The sequence below is a fragment of the Kogia breviceps genome, chromosome 4 (assembly GCF_026419965.1).
Source record: "Kogia breviceps isolate mKogBre1 chromosome 4, mKogBre1 haplotype 1, whole genome shotgun sequence".
NCBI classification, from domain to species: domain Eukaryota; kingdom Metazoa; phylum Chordata; class Mammalia; order Artiodactyla; family Physeteridae; genus Kogia; species Kogia breviceps.
This window is the reverse complement of record NC_081313.1, coordinates 115407541-115426813: the sequence shown is the minus strand read 5'-3', so window position 1 is coordinate 115426813 and position 19273 is coordinate 115407541. Positions and strand designations below refer to the sequence as shown.

General features: G+C 44.3%; 1 protein-coding gene across 2 annotated transcripts in view; it reads right to left on the bottom strand.

Annotated features, from left to right (window-relative positions):
• Window positions 1-7815: 7815 nt before the first annotated feature.
• The window catches only part of WNT8A (Wnt family member 8A), a 45330-nt gene continuing 33872 nt past the window's right edge, over window positions 7816-19273 (bottom strand). Inside the window, exons 2-6 of one of the 2 annotated variants that reach the window (XM_067033394.1) lie at window positions 13923-13956; window positions 13554-13692; window positions 12251-12376; window positions 11256-11398; window positions 7816-10088 (exon numbers count right to left, since the gene is read on the bottom strand). In XM_067033394.1, coding sequence (XP_066889495.1) covers window positions 9540-10088; window positions 11256-11398; window positions 12251-12376; window positions 13554-13692; window positions 13923-13956 — 991 coding nt within the window. In that variant the 3' untranslated portion in view covers window positions 7816-9539. The remainder of the gene's footprint in view (window positions 10089-11255; window positions 11399-12250; window positions 12377-13553; window positions 13693-13922; window positions 13957-19273) is intronic. The other variant, XM_067033395.1, reaches the window with a different exon arrangement.

Here is a 19273-nt window from a genome sequence, read left to right as displayed (position 1 = left end):
CCCTACCCCCACCCCACACCTGATTAAGGCTCATTGAAAAGGGCTAGTCTCTGTCGTCAGAGGACAGAGAGCCAAAGCCTCCTTTTTTACCCCTACCAACCTGTCATGATTTTATCTTGATTCTAGGAAGTACGAGATTTGTTTTAAAGCAAAACAGAAACAAACAGGGTGCAAGGAAGCCTTTCTGGCTTCAGATCACCCTTTTAATATTCAGCTCCTCTCACTACTTGGATGAGTTTACCTCAGTTATGGGCCAGGCAGAGATTGGTTGCTTTCATCCCTATGTTCCTACTGCCCCTGTACACACTTTTATTAGAATATTTAGGGCTTCCCTGGTGGCGCAGTGGTTGGGAGTCCGCCTGCTGATGCAGGGGACATGGGTTCCCGGTCCGAGAAGATCCCACATGCCGTGGAGCGGCTGGGCCCGCTGTGAACCATGGCCGCTGAGCCTGCGAGTCCGGAGCCTGTGCTCCGCAATGGGAGAGGCCACAACAGTGAGAGGCCCGAGTACCTCAAAAAAATGAAAAAAAAAAAAAGAATATTTATCACACCACATTTTTATGGGCATAGGTGTGATTTCCTTCTTGATTGGGAGGGAATGTGTCCCTTCGTGTTTACCTCCCAGACAGGCACCTAGCACAGTCCATCATGACCCGTAGAAGACATTTACTGATTGAATAGATAGATTGATGGAGGCCCTCCACAAAGATTAGCTCTTATATTTCCCTACCTGCCGGCAGATCTGTACCCATCTGTTCCTAAAATCAAAAAGAGGCTCAGTTGCTCAGGTTATTCAGTAGGCACTTGTGGACGTCAATGGGAGAGGTGTGGTGCTTCTCTGGACCTGTGCCCTCTTCCCTTCACTTCCTACTCCTTTTAGGAAATCTCATTTACTCCCATGGCTTCAGAAACTCTCTCTATATTGGCGACTCTTAAATTTGCATCTCCATCTCAAATTTCTTCTCTAGTTTATTTAGTATCTTTTCCAGACTTAATAGCCAATTGCCTGCTTGATATTTCCACTTGAATGTCTCAGAAAAATTTCAAAGTGAATGTGCTTGAAATGGAACTCTTGATCCCCATCTTCCTGTTAGCCCTAACCTGGTCCTCTCATTTTGCCTATGTCCGAAAACAGCACCGCCTGCCACTCAGTTACTAAAGTTAGGAAACTGGAATTCACCCTAGATCTGTCCCCTTCTCTCACCCATCACATCCAATCCATCAGCAAATTTTATTGGTTCTACCTCTTTTATACGTACTGCCCATCTTCCTCCTTCCCTCTGTTCACTTTATCCCTACCTTAGTCCAAGTCACTATCAGCTCTTGCCTGTCTTAATACAACTGCCTCCTTGTTTTCAGGCTTCCATGCTTGACTATCTCCAGATAACAGCCAGTTTTCTTACAAGGTAAATAGGATCCTATCATCCCCTAGCTTAAAATCTATCTTTTAATGGTTTTCCATTTCTCTGGAACAAAATTCAGACATGTTACTGTGACCGACTGGGTCTTCAATGATCTGACCCCTGCTTACTTCTCTAAGTTCATCTCATGCCACCACATGCAAAGCATTCTCCAGTCATATCAACCTTTTATCAGTTCCTGGAATTTTCCAAGCTCTTTTCTGCTCTGGGCCTTATTGCTTGTTAATGCTTCTCTCTGAAATATGTTTTCTTGAAGCTCTTATAACTAGTTCCTTTGGGTATAACTTTAAATGTCAACTTCACAGAGAACCTTCTCTGACCACTTTTTCTTAAGATGTTGCCACCTTATTATAAGAACCCTACTATTTCCATCATGACACTTATCCCAATATGTAATAATCTGTTTTTTAACTTATTCATTTTATGTGTCCTCCATGGAAATGCTAGTTCCATGAGGGCAGAGACCTTGTCAATGTCATGAACTTCTTCATCTCTCGCATTAGTGTTATGCCTATAACAGAGTATGTGATCAAGAAATGTTTATTGAATGGATGAATTGGGTTATAAATAGGAGGACTATATGATTGCCATCAAACAGTACACTTTTCGGAGTGAAAGGAGGCACAATTACAATTATACTTGGGACAGCAGGCATAAACCATGAAGCAATAGGAAGAGCACTGGATTTCTAGAGATATCAGCATCCAAGATGACTCTGATTTTGTGCCCTTCAACATTTTTATTCAGGTGAAGCCAATTTAAGGTGAATACCGAGGAGGGGGAAAAGGGGTACATGCCATGAAGTGTAGCGTAGCATGGGGAATGAATGGGCTGACATTTTCCTTTGCTTTGGGCTCAAGTGGTAATGGTATGTATGGGAACCTCAAGTGTTCTCTTTAAACTTAAAAATTTTTTAATATCACATACCATATACAAGCCCTCCCCCATCAGTTACCTGTCTGAGTTACTGCCTAGCTGATTAGTCCTGAGAGTATTTTGGGCCACTCCCCCCACGCCCAAGGGCAGAGGTCCTAGCAGTTGCTTGAACTTGGAATTAGGAGACCTGAGGTCTATCCTCGACTTGACCTTTAACTAGGCAAATGACCTTGGGCAAATGTCTTTCCTCTTCTGTAAAGTGAGAGGTTTGTAGGAGATGAATTCTAAGGTCTCTTCTATCTCTGAAATTCCATGACCTGTACACTTAAAACCACCTTTGGGCAAGACTGGCTAAAGTCTGGAGAGCAGTAATCACCCACCAAATGCAGAGTGTCGTGAGAGGCTTGCAGAGGCACCAAGGTGGGTAACATGGCCCTACCTCCAAGGAGGAGACTTGTCAGCTCTATTGTTGAGGCATAGAGAAATACATAATGCCTAGATATCATAGGCAGTGAAATTTAGATTCTTTCAAATAAATGGCAGGTCATTTCAAAGAGCAGATAGACCTTAAGGAGGGAGTATTTGAAGTCGAGGAGGCAAAGGTATCTCAGGGAGTGAAATGGTCTCAACTGGGATACAGAAATTGCATGGGAATGGAATATACAGAGAATTGTCATAACCTGGTCTAGCTGGAACTGAGGAAGCAAGGGATAAAATTGGAAAAGCAAAATAGGAACAGTTACCTCTGGGGAGAGCAGTGAGCTGGGGGAAGAAGGGAGTGAAGGTATTATTTACTTTTTGGTCTGTTTACTTCTCAATTTTTTGGATTTTTATGAGATTATATTCATAGAAAACAAATTTTAATGTTTACAGTAAGATAGTGTCAAGTTTAGAAGACTTGAAATGTCAGGCCAAAGAACTGGACTTGTATTCTCTAGGACATTGCAGGTTTTTTGTTTTGTGTTTTTAATCAGGTAATGATGAATTGAATGTAGTGTACTAGTAAGATGAGTATGGTAGCATTGTGTTAGGTGGAGAGTTGAGGGGCAAAATATCAGTTATTGAGTTAGTGCAAAATTCAGGTACAATATGAAGAGTTGAGCAGAGGGACAAGTGAGGGGTGACTCATTAGTAAGCCTTAATCACTCAAAGTTTCATTAGATTACTGATGGAAGCAGAGAAATCACAGAGAAAATAAATTCTGTCACTCAAGTTGAAACACCCGTGGAATATTAGAGCTGTGGTGCCTAGACCTTGCACAAAAGTGGGGATTTTGGAATCATCAGCACAGAAATAAAACTGGAATTTTAAAGTAACTAAATGCTTCACGGGTGACAGGTGAGAGCAGAGAAGGAAGTGCGTCCTGTCAGTTTCATGTTCTTGCCCCTGTGCTGCCTGCAAGCCTCTAGCACAGGAGGACCCTGATGATTGAGGTTCCAGCTGATGCAGCTGGGAATCAAGGCTACTTGGCTTAAATGGAGGGGTTAGAAATGAACTTCGGCCTTGGAGAAATGCAAGTGGGGCCTGATGGGGCAATCAAAGCTCTGTGACAGCCAAGAATAGGCAGATTCTTCAGATACTTGAGGGCAAAGAGGTGATGGCAATTGAGGTTTGAGAAGGGTTTCTGGCTCACACCCTCACCTAACCCCTCACAGAAACCCAAAACTGGTGTGCATTTGAAGACGGTCTAAGAAAAAGTGTGTGAGAGAGAATTAGTGAAAAACTGAAGTAATTAGGGTTATTCAGCTTGGAGAAAAGGAGTATTTTGAAGGCCTCAATCCATAATGAGAGGTCCTAGAAGATTTTGTAGACTTAAAATATAGCAGTGCTTACTCAGCCATAAAAAGGAACGAAATTGAGTTATTTGTAATGAGGTGGATAGACCTAGAGTGTCTTACAGAGTGAAGTAAGTCAGAAAGAGAAAAACAAATACCGTATGCTAATGCCTATATATGGAATCTAAAAAAACAGTACTGATGAACCTAGTGGCAGGACACGAATAAAGATGCAGACATAGAGAATGAACTTGAGGACATGGGGGTGGGGTAGGGAATGGAAAGCTGGGACGAAGTGAGAGAGTAGCACTGACATATACACACTACCAAACGTAAAATGGATGGCTAATGGGAAGCAGCTGCATAGCACAGGGAGATCAACTCAGTGCTTTGTGACAACCTAGAGAGGTGGGATAGGGAGGGTGGGAGGGAGACGCAAGAGGGGGGGATATGGGAATATATGTATACATATAGCTGATTCACTTGGTTGTACAGCAGAAACTAACACACCATTGTAAAGCAATTATATTCCAATAAAGATGTAACAAATAAATAAATAAATAATAAAATAAAATATAGCAGTGCTGATTCAGGTTAGGCATGCAGCAAATGTCCTAATAGGCACTTTATCCCAGGTAGGGAAGTAGTAACTTCTCCCTCCCTCTCTGATGGTCTTTCAACACAGAGTGTAAAATGTGCTCCTCTTCCTTAGGCATTAGATTAGGAGCTCTCCTGTTAAGCAGGTAGCTGAATCAAGTGATCTCTTATAGATTGCAAGAAGCTCCTGATGAAGAAGTGGCAAGGGACCATTTCAGGATCCCCTAGTCCTATCATAGGTCTAGGCAGGTATCTGAGAATCTGAGAGGAATGCGCACCACCTTTCCCTTACCCACATCCCACCCACCCCCTACCCATATTCCACTTCTCTCACCCACAGCCTCCCTCCTCCCACACTGACCTCAGACTGCACTTGTCTGAGGCTTCCCAGAGCCTGGGCCTAATTTCTTCAGTGCTTTCATTGGTCATCATACATTCATTTCCTGATAAAAAGGGCAGCCTGGCAGGGTGGGCAGGGCGGGCAGGGCACCAGCCATGGAGAGTGTTCAGGGCCCTGGAGTCTAACGTTCAGCTATCTCACTTGGTGATACTGGGTGCAGGGGAACTTTCCTCCTCTAAACCTAGCTTACCTCCTATGGTAGGGAATGCAACCGAATTAAAGTGGTGTAGAGGGCTTCCCTGGTGGCGCAGTGGTTGAGAATCCTCCTGCCGATGCAGGGGACATGGGTTCGTGCCCTGGTCCAGGAAGATCCCACATGCCGTGGAACGCCTGGGCCCGTGAGCCATGGACGCTGAGCCTGAGCGTCCAGAGCCTGTGCTCCGCAACGGGAGAAGCCACAACACTGAGAGACCCGCGTACCACAAAAAAAAAAAAAAAAAAAAAAAAAGAAAAAGTGGTGTAGAGCACTAGTCCTGCCTGAAGGTCTTTAACTTCTTCTGGAAGTCTTTGCTCTGGTCTTTCTTTTCGTTTCATCCCCCACACCTCAAACCTCTTTATCTGGGCCCTTGGTCACTGTCTTTTGTGATCAATGATATGAGTAGTATGTGATCTGGGGCTAGAAATTTGTCTTTCTCAGGATCCTGTATTTTTTTCCTCTAGCCTCTAAAATAAACACCCCTCTTTTGACATTCCTTTGAAACTTTGACCTCTAATGTAGACCACAATGGTTAGCCTTTTTCTTTGAGTACCCCCTGGAGAACCAGGATTCTGCCCTCCCAAGTCAGCAGGAGCCAGGCTGTCTGCTTTATCATTCTAAGGAAGGCCTTTGCAAGTCAAAAGTTAGGTTTCTTCTTTCTGGAGAAGGGCTGAGAAATGTGACTCTTCTACTTGTAGAAGAGGGAGGAAAAGGACACCTTTCACTGCATATAAATGGAGTCATTCTACAAAGCTGTCATGACAGCTGGAGAATGTCGCAAGAGATCCCTGGGGTCCCAGAGTGTAAGTGGTATAAAGGAAGAGTATAGATTTAAGTGGTAGTAGGTCTGAATTCAAATCTACCTCCATGTGTTTAATTTTAGATTGGGTGCTTAACTTCTCTGAGCCACAGTTTCAACTTCCCTGAGCCACAGTTTCCTCAGTAGTAGGAGGGGAATAATTGTAACTCTTTAACTGGATTGTTCTGAGGATTGAAGGAGATAGTATATATTAAGCATCTGACACTTAGTAGGTGCTCAGTTACTTCCTTTTCACCCTTGTGATCACCCACCAGCAAGCCCTGAGGAGACTGGCAGGGGACCATGGGAAACTCTGGGAATAGGCCTTAGGGTTTTCTTAATTCTGCCCATGGCAAAGATCAGACAGGAAGAAGAAGAAGGAAGAAGAGGTAGAGGAGGAGGAGGAGGAGGAGGAGAAAAAGTTTTGTAGGGGCCTGGCAAGCATAGACTGAGAAAATACAGGCTTGTGTTCTCCAGACAATGTGAATCAGTGCCTGGATTTACTGAAAAGTGGGACTAGGCTCATGGACACGTTTCTCTCATTGAGTCAATTCCTTTTCAGCAGCTTTTCATGATCTACTATCAGATTGTGGCTGCCAACCTGCCTGTCTTGGGCCCTGGACCTGTCGAACACGGGGGTTTTACTGTTCTGTCACCTTAATGATAGCCAGCTTGTTAAGGATGAGCCAAAAGGGAAGGAGTGTAGGGTTGTAACTAATGAATCTGAATGCCACTGTAATGCCTTGGAATGAGTCCTTGACAGGAAGGTGATGGATGCAGAGAAATCCAAATTCCTTTAGTTTCTGGCCCAGGGTCCATGTGGGAAGATTGGTTGAAGTGATTGATTGCCATGAGGGTAAAATGAATGAGGTTGGAAGAGGCTTGGGAGGAGTGGGACTATGAGCTTTTTGGGGAAGTAGGCAAACTTCATGGAATTCCGAAAACCTCAGATACAAACCCGAAGAAAACACAAGGCATGTTCTCCATGAATGACAGTTTGTACCAGGCATCAGGGATGGTTTTGTTTCTGAAAATCCCCCATAAGATGATTTGGGAATGTCAACAAGGTCCTGGGGAAAATGTCAAAGCATCAGATACCCAGGGTCTTTGGATGGAGATTCAGTTACGAAAAGAGAGAAAAGTCTAGTTTGTTCAGTTCCTTGGCAGTGTCACAACTCAGGTTTCATGAGTAATTTGGCATCTATGTTTATTGCCTATGTTTACTGAGGGTTTTGAGAGTTTAACATCAAGCTAGATAATTTTGTTTTTTATTTTTTTGTCTGAGCCCCAGGGAAATAATCTTTTCTTTTCGTTGCCTATTGCTTCACCACAATTTTTGTGCTTCGATAGTATCTCTTCCATTCTCCCTTCTACCGCTGCCACCACCACCATCACACACACACACACACGCACGCACGCACGCACGCACACACACACACACTTCTTCGTTGCTAACTGTAGTGTGTTTTTTTAACCTTCCTTAGAAGGAGGGAGGTAGAGGAAATCTTCCATTTCCTTGACATAGGCTGCATTTTTATGGATTTCTCTTTATCTCTGGCGTCTGGCATCTGTGGTAGTTTTAAATGCGCAGAAGTAATAGATACCAGGGTAGACTTTCAAGGCACCTGATTATGGTTTCTCCTGAGATGCCAACTTCTTTAATGAACATTTCACCTTCCTTTTCACTCAAACAAAAAAATGGATTGGTTATTCCCTGCTGACATTAAAAAAATAACTTACTATTAATTTTTTGATGACAAAAATATTTGTTTATTGTAGACAAATATAAAAATACACAAAAACACAAAAAGGAAAACAAACCACTCTATTTTGGTATTACATGATAGCTAATATTTTCCTATTTTTAAAACAAAATTGGGTTCATCCTGAACATGCTGTTTTGTAATTAACTTTATTCACTTAATTATATCATGCATGTTTTTTATGTTACTAAATATTTTTCAGAATATTATTTTAATGGCTAATATTTCATTGTATAGCCATGACCTAACTATTTCGCTCTGATGTTGAACATTTAAATTGTTTTTTAATTTAAAACATTAAGCTAAGAATGTTTCCCCACTCTTGGTGACCAGTCATTTTACTTGTTTATTCAACATATTTGAAATACGTCCCCCCTGCAGGGTGCTTGACCTTTGCAGAGAGGGGAGACTCCAAAGGCCAAGATGCTCAGATTTAGGAGACCAGTGGTTGAGCCCCTAGGGCTCTCTTTATGGGAAACTACTCCTCCCCCAAAGCTTACCAGTAGAAGATGTAGAAGTGTAAATGAGGAAGGTAGAATCCACAACTTTCCTAGTCTCTTGCCTTGGGGCCCAGGTCCTTGGTGTACAGACACCCCAGGAAGCCCAAGTTAAGAGAGCAAACACACTTTGAATATGATTCAAGTTCGAAGGGCTCGCTTGTTCCTCAAGTTGCTTAGGTTGCATTAAAATAATACTTTCCAAATCCAGAAATCTGGATTCTTTTCCTATAGGCCAGTTCTTGGGTCTCAGTTTTATTATCTGTCAAACACTGATATCAAGGGGGTTGGATATTTCCAGTTTCTCCTTTAGTCTTGTGTATAATTGGGATATAGAAGCAAGGTTTCTCATTCCCTTTCTGATCCTAAGGTTTCCAAGGAGAGAAATAAAAGGTCTCAATTAAATATATATTCTAAAAGCATTTAGTGCAGAATGAAGATGAGTTCCCAATCTGGGAAAATAACAAAGGAAAGTTGTTCTACAGCTCTTTGGGGGAAAGTCCCGCTTGCGGGGCCTTGAACAGGTAAGTTGTAGTCATCTGTCTACTTACTGTGACCATCCCTTCTCCATGGCTCCAGAGATAGTTTCTGAGCTGGAAAAGTCATCAGGTTATATTGGGTACTGGTTTCCCCAGGGTTGGGTGGGGTGAACTTTTCAAAAGTGCATATTGAGGTAAAAAACCCAACACCTTAAATACCTCCCTCTAGGCAGGTATGTAGCCTCTGCCCCACTTATCTGTATGAACTTGTAGTTGGTCTTTCTGGAGGCTGCCAGAGTAGGGGAAGGTTGCTCCTTCAGGAGTCTGGACAGAACTCTCATTTTTGGCTTCCATTCTCTGATTCTCAGCCACACAGCTGGGTTGGACATGGTCTGAAACTCCAGGGGCAAGTACTTTGAAGGTCTTTTTGGATATGGACCCCAAACCAACACTCTCCCTTTAGCAAGCTGCAAAATTACAGGCAGAAAGACCAGGAAGTAACTTGTAGGAAAGATGAAATGGGGTCTACCCAAGTTAGGAGGCCCAGATTCCCATTTCAGCTCTGTCAAGAACATGCTGTATAATCTTAGGCCTCCATTTTCCCATGTACAGCAGATATTAAGAGGACTACAGATCAATCCTGTGACTTTCCAATTGTTTTTCTTTTCTCTCCCAGAGAAAAGCTGTGTCCCCCCTCCATCGTCATGCAACTGAGCAAGTAAGTTCCTGTGGGGTGCTATCGTGTGCTGCCCTTGCCCTGGGACCAAGCACTGTCTGGGGAGCGTGTGCAGTAGTACTTGCTCACCACATACCTACACTGCTCACACTTGACCGTGCAGCACCACTGGAATTTGCAGTTACAGCTGCTTATAGCCTCAGTTCTCTTCTCTTCCACCTGCAGGCCACACTCTGTACACAAGCGCCCGCAGCTGCATTGCTCCCACCTGGATGTATTGTGGCTGTTCTGCAGACACTCCCGACCCTCTGTGCCATAGATGCCCAAGCTGGAATTGCGGGTACAGTAATCAGGTGATTCCTCTAAAAAGATCAGCTCAGCTTCTGCACTAGGAAGGAAGGCCTCAGTGGGTGCCCAGTGGCCCTCGGCACTGTTCCCAGCCCTTAGCCGCCGCTTATCCATCTCAATTTTCAGTGCCCGGTCATACTTGGCCTTTAGGTAGTTGCCCATCTCCCGGAAGTTAGCCAGCTGCAGCCAGCATGTCTGGATGCTACAGCTCCCCGAGATGCCATGACATTTGCAAGTCCTTTTCATGGTGGCTCTCACTGCCTTCACAGAGAGAGAAAGAAAGAGGGAGGACAAAAGGAGATTGGCTCTGGGTAGAGAAGACCAAAGGTTAGCAATTAATGGAATATTTTAGAGTTGTGCTTCTTAACTTTAGAGTACATTAGAATTATGAGGGAGGCCTGTAAGAAGATCTGGGCCCTACCTCATATCTTCTCAATTAGGAAGTTCAGAGGTTTAAAGGGCATGGTATTGGTGATTTTAACGTTCCCCTGAATGATTCTTATGGAAGAAGTGAGGCAAGTGTTGAGAAGGTTACCGAAGTCAGGAAACCTAGGCTGAAGGCCCAACTTCATCACTTGTGAGCTTGTTAATCTTTCTGCCCATAAGAATAAGAATGATCAAGAAAGTACTTTGTAAATTTAAAATGAAAAACATGACTATTGGCACTGTTATTGTGTAGAAGCTGGGGGCTAGAGTATTTATGGGTATTTGGATTTGTCTTTTGAGCCCTCTCCCAGAGGGAAGGAAGCTCTGGAGTCTGAACCCCTACCCCCAAGATGATCACCCATGGTTGCAATTGCCTTGAAAAAACCTCTTCCCTTTGCCATGGGCAACCAGGACATCTCGGTATAAGTTCAAATGGAAATTTCTATGCTCTTAGCTTCTAATACAACTAGACTCCAGATTTCAGTTCAGAACACTCTAAGGATTGCTACCCCACCAGAAGTCTTGGGGGAGATTAGACCTTCCAGAGAAGCTTAGATCAGTCCCAACCCCTCCAAGCCCCAAAAGACATTAGGACATAGGTTGTATGATAAACCCCTGTTAATTTCCTAGAAATGCAGTTGAAATGGTTAAAATTTTAAGTCATGGAAGCAAGGTCTTTGTTCTGTATTGTTCTGTGTTCCCAGAAACCTGCCTGTAGAAGGAGTTAGCATATAAGGTTTAGTGATAAAAGGACTAGGCTAGAAGATCTCTGTTCATTGCCTGGTTCTGATACTTATTAGTTGTATTGCCTTGGCCAAGCCACGGCTCTGCCTTAACTGGTTTTGTCATCCAGAGAATGGGGGTAGCTATCCCAGTCCTGCTGGGTGGTGTGAGGATGAAACACGTATGAGACAGCTCTTGATAAGTTGTGAAGGTCTGTATGGATGTGAGGCTTTTGTAAATACTGAGCCTGTTGGCTCATTGGTCAACTCTTATACGTACCAGCCTGCCTGCCCTGTTGTTATGAAGATTCATCAGGGCTCTGGCATCCTTCCCCTTCTCCAGGCTGTCCACGAAGAGTTTGGAGATTCTTTCCCCAAACTCTACATCGTCGCTGCAGCCTCCCCAGATCCAGCCATGGCCTCCTACACATAAGGAAAGAATAAGTTCTGCGTATAGCTTCCTGTTAAGTCCCTGGAGAAGAGTCAAGGTCATTTTAGCTGACATAGACAAACCATACCCAAGAGTCCTAGAAATGTGTAAAGCTATAGCTAAAGGTGAGAGAGGGAGGGAATTCCCTGGTAGTCCAGTGGTTAGGACTCTGTGCTCTCACTGCCAAGGCCGGGGTTCAATCCTTGGTCAGGGAACTAAGATCCTGCAAGCCATGCAGGGCGGCCAAAAAAAAAAAAAAGGTGAAACAGGGAAATGGAGGTATTTTGGGTGGGGGGGGGGTCCTATTCCCAAAGCCAACTGCCCACCCTTCAGGCACTGCCCAACTCTAGACAGTTCAACTCTATACCCAAAGTAAAGGTAGGCACGCTGGGGCTGGCCTAGAGGATCTCAAATGTTCACTGCAGTTCAAACATTCTAGAATTCTGTACCATTATGCTACAGTAGTCTTGTTAGAGCCATCTCTTCCCTCATCAGTGACAAATCTAAGTCTCTTAGGCTGTCTACAGATAACTGGGTAGCTCTGGATTATGCACAAGTCATTCTAAGCCTGAAATACAAGGGTTAGCTTTAAACTCTCTTTGGCCTCCTCCTTCCTAGTTGCCCTGTTGACTTTAGAGCTTGATGCTACTTGCTGATCCTGGAATCATGGATCCAGCTCAGTTCTTAGGAGGGTCTAGATCTAGGAGCTCCCACCAGTGAAGCTATTGCTAGAGTCTAGGGGTCTGAAGAAGCTGTGTCCCTCAGCCTTTCCCTGGAAGAGTTTAGCCTACGCTCAGCTCTATACCCCTCACCTCTTCCCACCCCCATCAGAGAGCACAACTTACCTGTTTTTCCATTTTTTGACTCATCACAGCCACAGTTTTCAAAGTCGCCCATGCTACAGTTCTTGGTGATGGTATACATGACTCCAGCAGAGCTGATAGCATGAATGAAGGAAGTCTCCCTGGTGGCTTTGGAAAGAAAGAGAGGGCTGGAAACTAGGACCCTGATGACCCAAAGCAGAGGTTTTGGAAAAGCAATGCCATTTCATTTCTCTCTCCTCTCCCCCTCCCTCTTTGGGTTTATTAAGAGAATGCTCTTCTACTTGAGAGAACAGTGCATGCCTTTCCAGCATCCTTACTTCATCTAGGCAGGAATGAGCATCCCTATGCTACAGATGGCGAAAGTAAAACCCAGAGATAAAGTAATGAGACGAAGGCCACTCTCCTCACCAGTTATGGTGTTGGGACCAGGACACTAACCCCCTGATATCCAGCCTAGGCTTCTGTTCATTAGTCATTGCTTCTTGTCCTTAGGCAGTGAGGACTCAGAGCTATGAGGCTGGCTTATGAAAGAGAAAAGGGTATTTTCTTTTCTCTGACATGGAGTTGGAGCCATGTAATAATCATCATGATAATGCCTACCACTTACTGAGCTTGTATCTTCCTAACTTTTTATAAACATTGTCCCATTTTACTTCTCATCCTATTTGTAGGATGAGAAGTAAAATTTAAAAAAAAAAATATATATATATAAAAATATCTTCCCCACAGGAAGATATTTTTTTCCCCATCTTTTTTACTCCCTTCCCCCCAGCTTTTCTCAGGCAACTCTTCATTAATAGTTTCTACATAAACAACTTTCATGCAAATTACTATACATAGTTACAAACAACTGCACACACACACACACACACACACACACATACACACTCAAGTTGAAGCATAGCTCAATGTGTGATCTCTCAGTTTCTCTGTTGTTGGGATTTTATGACAGTTGAAACTCCCTCAGGGGCTGCAAACACAGAGCCCTTTCCCCATTTTTGTTTCATGCAAATCAGTACAAGATAAGTGTGTACAAACACAAATACAGACATGCATTAAAAAATAGAATAATTACATTTCTATAGAGATACCTTTGTATTCACCTCATTCAACCCTCACAACACTCTTGGTGAGCTAAACAGCTGACCTTATTGACCCGGATGACAACACTGAGGTTGAGAGAGGGAGAAGTAACTCACTTGAGGTCACACAACAAGGAAGTGGCAGATTACTGCTAACTTTTTCATTTCACTGTACACATACATATATACTTCAAGCCCAACTTCATGGACATATACCCCCTTGTACAGGTGCACAAACTTACCACTTCTCAGCCTGTTGTGGGTGGAAAGCTGGAGAGCATTTTCAGGGCAGTTCCAGCGTTCCCAAGCAAATTGGAACTTACACTCCTCAATGCCACTCTGGGCACCCAGGGCCACACTGGTGGTGTAGGTTAGATAGGCCTGGCAGAGGGAAAAGGATGTGAGCTTCAACCCTGGCTCTAGTCAGGTCGTCTGGGTCAGAGGGTGCAAGCAAGACTCAAATGGGTTAGCTCTCCATTAGGGAATAATCAATCATAGGTTCCTCTGGGTGGGTGACTTCTGGCACTATCTCCCCTCCCCTCTTTTCCTTCCCCAAAAGAGTTCCCTTAGGAACCTGGATGGGTAAAAACAGGAGCAGGAAATCATCCTACCTTGGGACCTGTTATCAGGAAATTGTTCACTGACCTACCAAAAAGAGAAAAAGTGAGGTAATGGTGAATGGGGATGAGGTAGTAGAAGCTTCCTTGGTGAGGAGGGGGGATGGGGGGGGGAGGGAGAGGGAAGGACTTACCAGGCAGAGGCACTGAAAGTTGCATAGCATATGCCCACAGCCACCCTGAGCATAAACAAGTCCCCCATGGCCCTTCCTACCCCCAGGGGACCAAGTCTAGCCCAGGGCCAAGTCCAGAGAAGTGAGGAGAGGGCAGGATCTTTCTCAGTATTTATGTAGGGAAATGCTGAATGGCCAAGGGGGAAAAAATCAACAGCTCTTCTCATTTGTCCCTCACTGGCAGGGCTGTAGGAGCCACTGACCCAATGGGGGACCAGGGAGGAGGGACTCAGCCCAAAGCCTCCAAGGGAAGCCCCGCCCTGCCCCGCCCTGCCAGGCCTTCTTCCCTCCCAGGCTGACAGATGGGCTGAAGCCTTTCCCTACCCAGGAGGTTTCTACCCTCTATAAGTCAGACTTTTGTCTCTTCCTGCTTGAGGGCTCATTTTTCAGAATCTTGTAGCCCAGAGCAAGCAAGTTTCCTAACTCTGCTAATTCTAAAAATAGGTCATCTATCCCTCAAAGTTACGGTGTCCTCACCTGTTAATGAGACCCCACTCCTTACCCTGCCTTCCTCCTCAAGGTGTTAATAATTATAGAGGAACTCTACTTGGGGCCCTCTCCTACTCATTTTACCCAAGTAAGCAAGTGCACCATTCCTAACTCCTCCCTTGGTGACTGTAAAGTCACGTGGGACCCTGGAGCAGACACACTTCAGAGGCCACCTCTCAACAGTCCCTTCTACCATATTCTACCAAAGTAAGTTCTGGTAAATTCCCTTCATTCCTAGTAGGTCTACCATTTTATATTTGTTAGAGCTCTAGTTTGTTAACTGCTTGTATACGTGAGAATCAACCTTTGGGCCACCCAGGGCTATATTTAAGAAGACTGATGCCTTTCTTTCTAATAGCACTTTGTTGCTAGGACATAAGCTCCTTAGGCAGGAATCTGTCTTTAAGATTCACTTTGTATTCTTAGTGCTCAAGAAGATGCCTGGATGAATGAACAAATGAGTGAAGGAATGAATGAATAAAAGAACTTGTGGCCCCTAGGAAGAACCCGAGACAATATTAGGCAGGGTCGGGGACTGCAATGAAGGGGTGGAGATCTTCCTTGGTTGGTGAAACTCTTTTCTAAGGCTGGGGAAGGCAGGCTAAAGAGATGCAGAGGAAAGTACAAACAGGAAGTTACAGTCCTAACTCATTACTCTGTGACCACAATCCAGATCACTTCACAGCACCCTGGACTGGATTTGGATGAGAAAGGGAGCTCAGAAATCCCCCCACCAAAGGAGTTCCAGGCGCTAAGGAGTCCCCAGGCCTTTTTAGAGCAGTGAACTCAAAGTGTGGGCTGGGATTAGAGTCAGCCTGCAAACTATTATCTTTACGTAAGAAGATAAGTACAGAAATGAAAATGTTTAGAAATTTTTATAGCAGTTTTACAGTGATTTTAGATATGCTGGAATCTAGTAAGAAATTTGGGCTCCTATTCTGTGTCTTTTTCCCTGTTTCATTTTTCTAGGAGGATGGGTATGAATGTCTCACATGCAAAATGTTCTTAATGGACTAAAGCTCTGGCTCTCGGCCCAGCAAGCTCTCTTCCTTTCCTTGCTTGTGGGATTCTCTCCTTGGGGAAGAGAGGTGTCCCACACTGAGTTACTTGGGAAAAGCACACTGAGTTTTGCCTCAGTGGCCTTTTCTCTGTTTCCTACTTTTCCCAATCAAGAATCTAATACTTACACCTGAAACTGATTTAATATTGTAACTGAATGATACTTAAAAAAAAATCTATTGTTGAACTTTCACTTCTTAAGACAGCAGGGTTGATTTCCATGCCACTGACTGTGTGGTCAGAACAGGGGTCACATTAGGCACGAGGAATCTTCCACACCCCTTGAAAGAGTTTTAGGAGTGATCCCGCATTCACTTCCTGTGTATGAGTGACTGGGTCTTATTCTTCTGTGCTCCCCATAGCACTTGGCATTTAGTTGGTACTCTATAAAAATATTCTTTAATTTTCTAGGAAGGAGAGGGGAAGGTGGTGAGCTTTTTGTGTGTAAACTTTGTGCTTGCTCCTGCTCACATTCTCTAAAGATCTTATAAATTCTCTAAAAGGAATTTAGGATGTTAAAGAAAGGCCTCTGCTCCACGTATTAGGAGACTTGGATGTTGGCCACTAATTTATGATGTGACCCTGGGCAAGCTATTTACTGTCATGTGGACTCAATTACTTCATTTGAGAAATGAGAGAGTTGGGAAGATGTTGAGTGCTGAATCACCTCTGAGGATTCTACCAGCTCTTACATGTTATAATCCTAATTTTATGATTTACAAAATTTATTAACCCCAGAGGTGATTGTAGGCCAGAGATGTGAAAGTCTTGTCTTCTCCAGCTGTCAGCATGGGAATCTTATGTATCTTTAAATCCTTCAGTTGACCATCTGGATAAGCCTGTGAGATGGATACCTGGAGGGCAACCAATGGCTTCTTCAGAGTCCTTTGGGACTCTGTCTACATAAGACCGCTGTGCTGGACTGATCATAGTCATTCATTGTGGTAGAGGGTCTCCTGGAGGGAGAGAAGAGCCAGAGATTGGTGCTCCACACTGAAGTTTACACATCATTTATAGCCAGCTTGTGCATCCATTTCCTTAACCTCAGCTCTATTATCTCATTAGTTTTGTTTTTTGTTTTGTTTTGTTTTTTTGTGGTACATGGGCCTCTCACTGTTGTGTTCTCTCTCGTTGCGGAGCACAGGCTCTGGACGCACAGGCTCAGTGGCCATAGCTCACGGGCCCAGGTGCTCCACGGCATGTGGGATCTTCCTGGACCGGGGCACGAACCATGTCCCCTGCATTGGCAGGAGGATTTTCAACCACTGCGCCACCAGGGAAGCCCATCTCATTAGTTTTTAAGTGACGATTCAATTCTTTCAACTGTTGGTTTCTCTCTTCTGGGAATGGAAATCAGGAAATGAAGACCAGAGTAGATGACAATAGTGGAGGTAGAGTGGGCCTATGACCAGACAGACAGAATAGCAGTATATCTGAGCTAGTGGTGTGCTGGTAGATGTTCAACAACCAGTTTCAGTGTGACAGGAGACATGATTGGTAGTGTTTGCTGATTTGCATGGTGTAAATACTTCCACCATGGCTGATTTCAAACTACCAATGTGGACTTGGGAAGAGACAAATAGTGGCACATTATACAGTATTTTTATCGTAGGTATAATAGATTTAAGTAACCTTAAGGGTATAGATAATATTAAAATCTAGTAAAATAATTAAGAAGTGATAAATTTTGACTACTTATCTTTGTTTTTGTTTGACCATGTCATGCAGCTTATGGGATTTTAGTTCCCTGACCAAGGATCGAACCCCAGGCCCCGGCAGTGAGAGTGCCGAGTCCTAACCACTGCATGGCCAGGGAATTCCTTTTTATTTTCTCCTTTGTTTTTAATATAATTAATTTATTTATAAGTTTAATTGTAAGTTTATATAATTTAATTTTTTTTTTTTTGCGGTATACGGGCCTCTCAGCGTTGTGGCCTCTCCCGTTGTGGAGCACAGGCTCCAGACGCACAGGCTCAGCAGCCATGGCTCATGGGCCTAGCTGCTCCACGGCATGTGGAATCTTCCCGGACTGGGGCATGAACCTGTGTCCCCTGCATCGGCAGATAGACTCTCAATCATTGTGCCACCAGGGAAGCCCTATAATCTAATTTTAATAACAGCTGTGTTTAACAACCAGTTTGCAAAATTCCTAAAAATTTCACAATAGGTTCTCTGAGACTGGACAAGCTGCCTCCCACCACACAGCTGGATCCCTGTATCCTCCCTCTAGGCCACTGGGAGGTAAAGTGCAAAAGATTTCTCTGTAGAATTTAACACCAAATATTTGTTTGTTCCAGTTATGTGCAAGGCTTTAACCTTTGCTGAGCCAGTCTTGCTACCTGCCCTCAAGGAGCTTAGTATCTAGTAAAAAGGAGATAAGGTCTGTATCTAACTATAATATAGGGCATCAAGTGGTAAGTGGAATGCAATGAATAAATGCACTGTATTCCACTGGAATGGTATTCATAGAGCTAGAGAGGAGTAGGACGGGATAATCCTAAAGGCCCCTTCCACCTCATGTTCCAGAATGTTGAGATACCAGGAGTCTTAGGGGAACACTGGGGGCAGTAATCAGTGAGGAGTAAGCCAGAGTCACTCTTGCTGTGCCCAGCTTCAGGAAATCTAGAGGCCATTTATAGAGGCATAGAGTTTCTGAGCTAGAGGCTCCCATTTTTACAAGGATATAACTGAGGTCCAGAGAGAGAGGATTTACTCAGGGTTACAGAGTGAGTTGGGGCCAAGAGAGCCTTGATGCTACCATCCTGGTTTGCCCAGGACTGAGGTGTTTCCCGTCGTATGGGACTTTCAGTGCTTAAACCAGAACAGTCCTGGGCAAACCAGGATGGTTGGTCACCCTGCAGTGATGGTGGTGTGCATCCTAAGCTAATGCTTCTTCCAGATGTGCATTCTCACTAAACTCCCCAGATCCCCGGTTCCTCCACATTTCTTTTCCAGGCTCCTTTTTCAGAGCTCTGAGACTAGAGGGGCTGCTTAGACTATGGAGCAAGTTGGGGGGTGTGGGAGTTGAGTGAGAGGGTGGAGAGAGGGTGGAGATGGCTGGAGAATGCCAGAAGAGAAAGAGATAGGATTTCTGACTTTTAACACTCTTCTGCTAATTAGATAAGGGGTAGAGATGGGGGGTAGAGAGAATGAGCCTCCATGCATATTCTTCTGAGCAGTGACACTGAGCAGAGCTCAGGAATTTTTAATCTCTGGTCTCCACCCCTCCTCCCTGGAAGCTTGTCTCTTCCCACCCCCTGGTGACTCCCAGTCCAAATGCCACAGCTGCTTGAGCTCCTGACCCTCCCTTTGACCCCCCAATTTAGCCTCAATGACTTGCAAAGTTCCTCAACAATATACCCAGGGAAGGAAGAGGAGAATACTTCAATTTTCCCTTTGAGATCTAGGTTTCCAAGTGTGGGGAAGAAAATAGGCCTTCCTGTGTGGAAAATGGGAGCAGTTGCTGGAACACATGGGCCTGTGAGGGCTGGGGTACATTAGAGGGGATAAATCTGCAAGCCATGACTAGCTGTTTCTTGCTTGAAGGTATATTTCCTTCATCAGTTGGGAAGCTCCTTAGGGCTTGCCCTTGTCAATCCCAACCACACAGGAATCTCTCCAAGG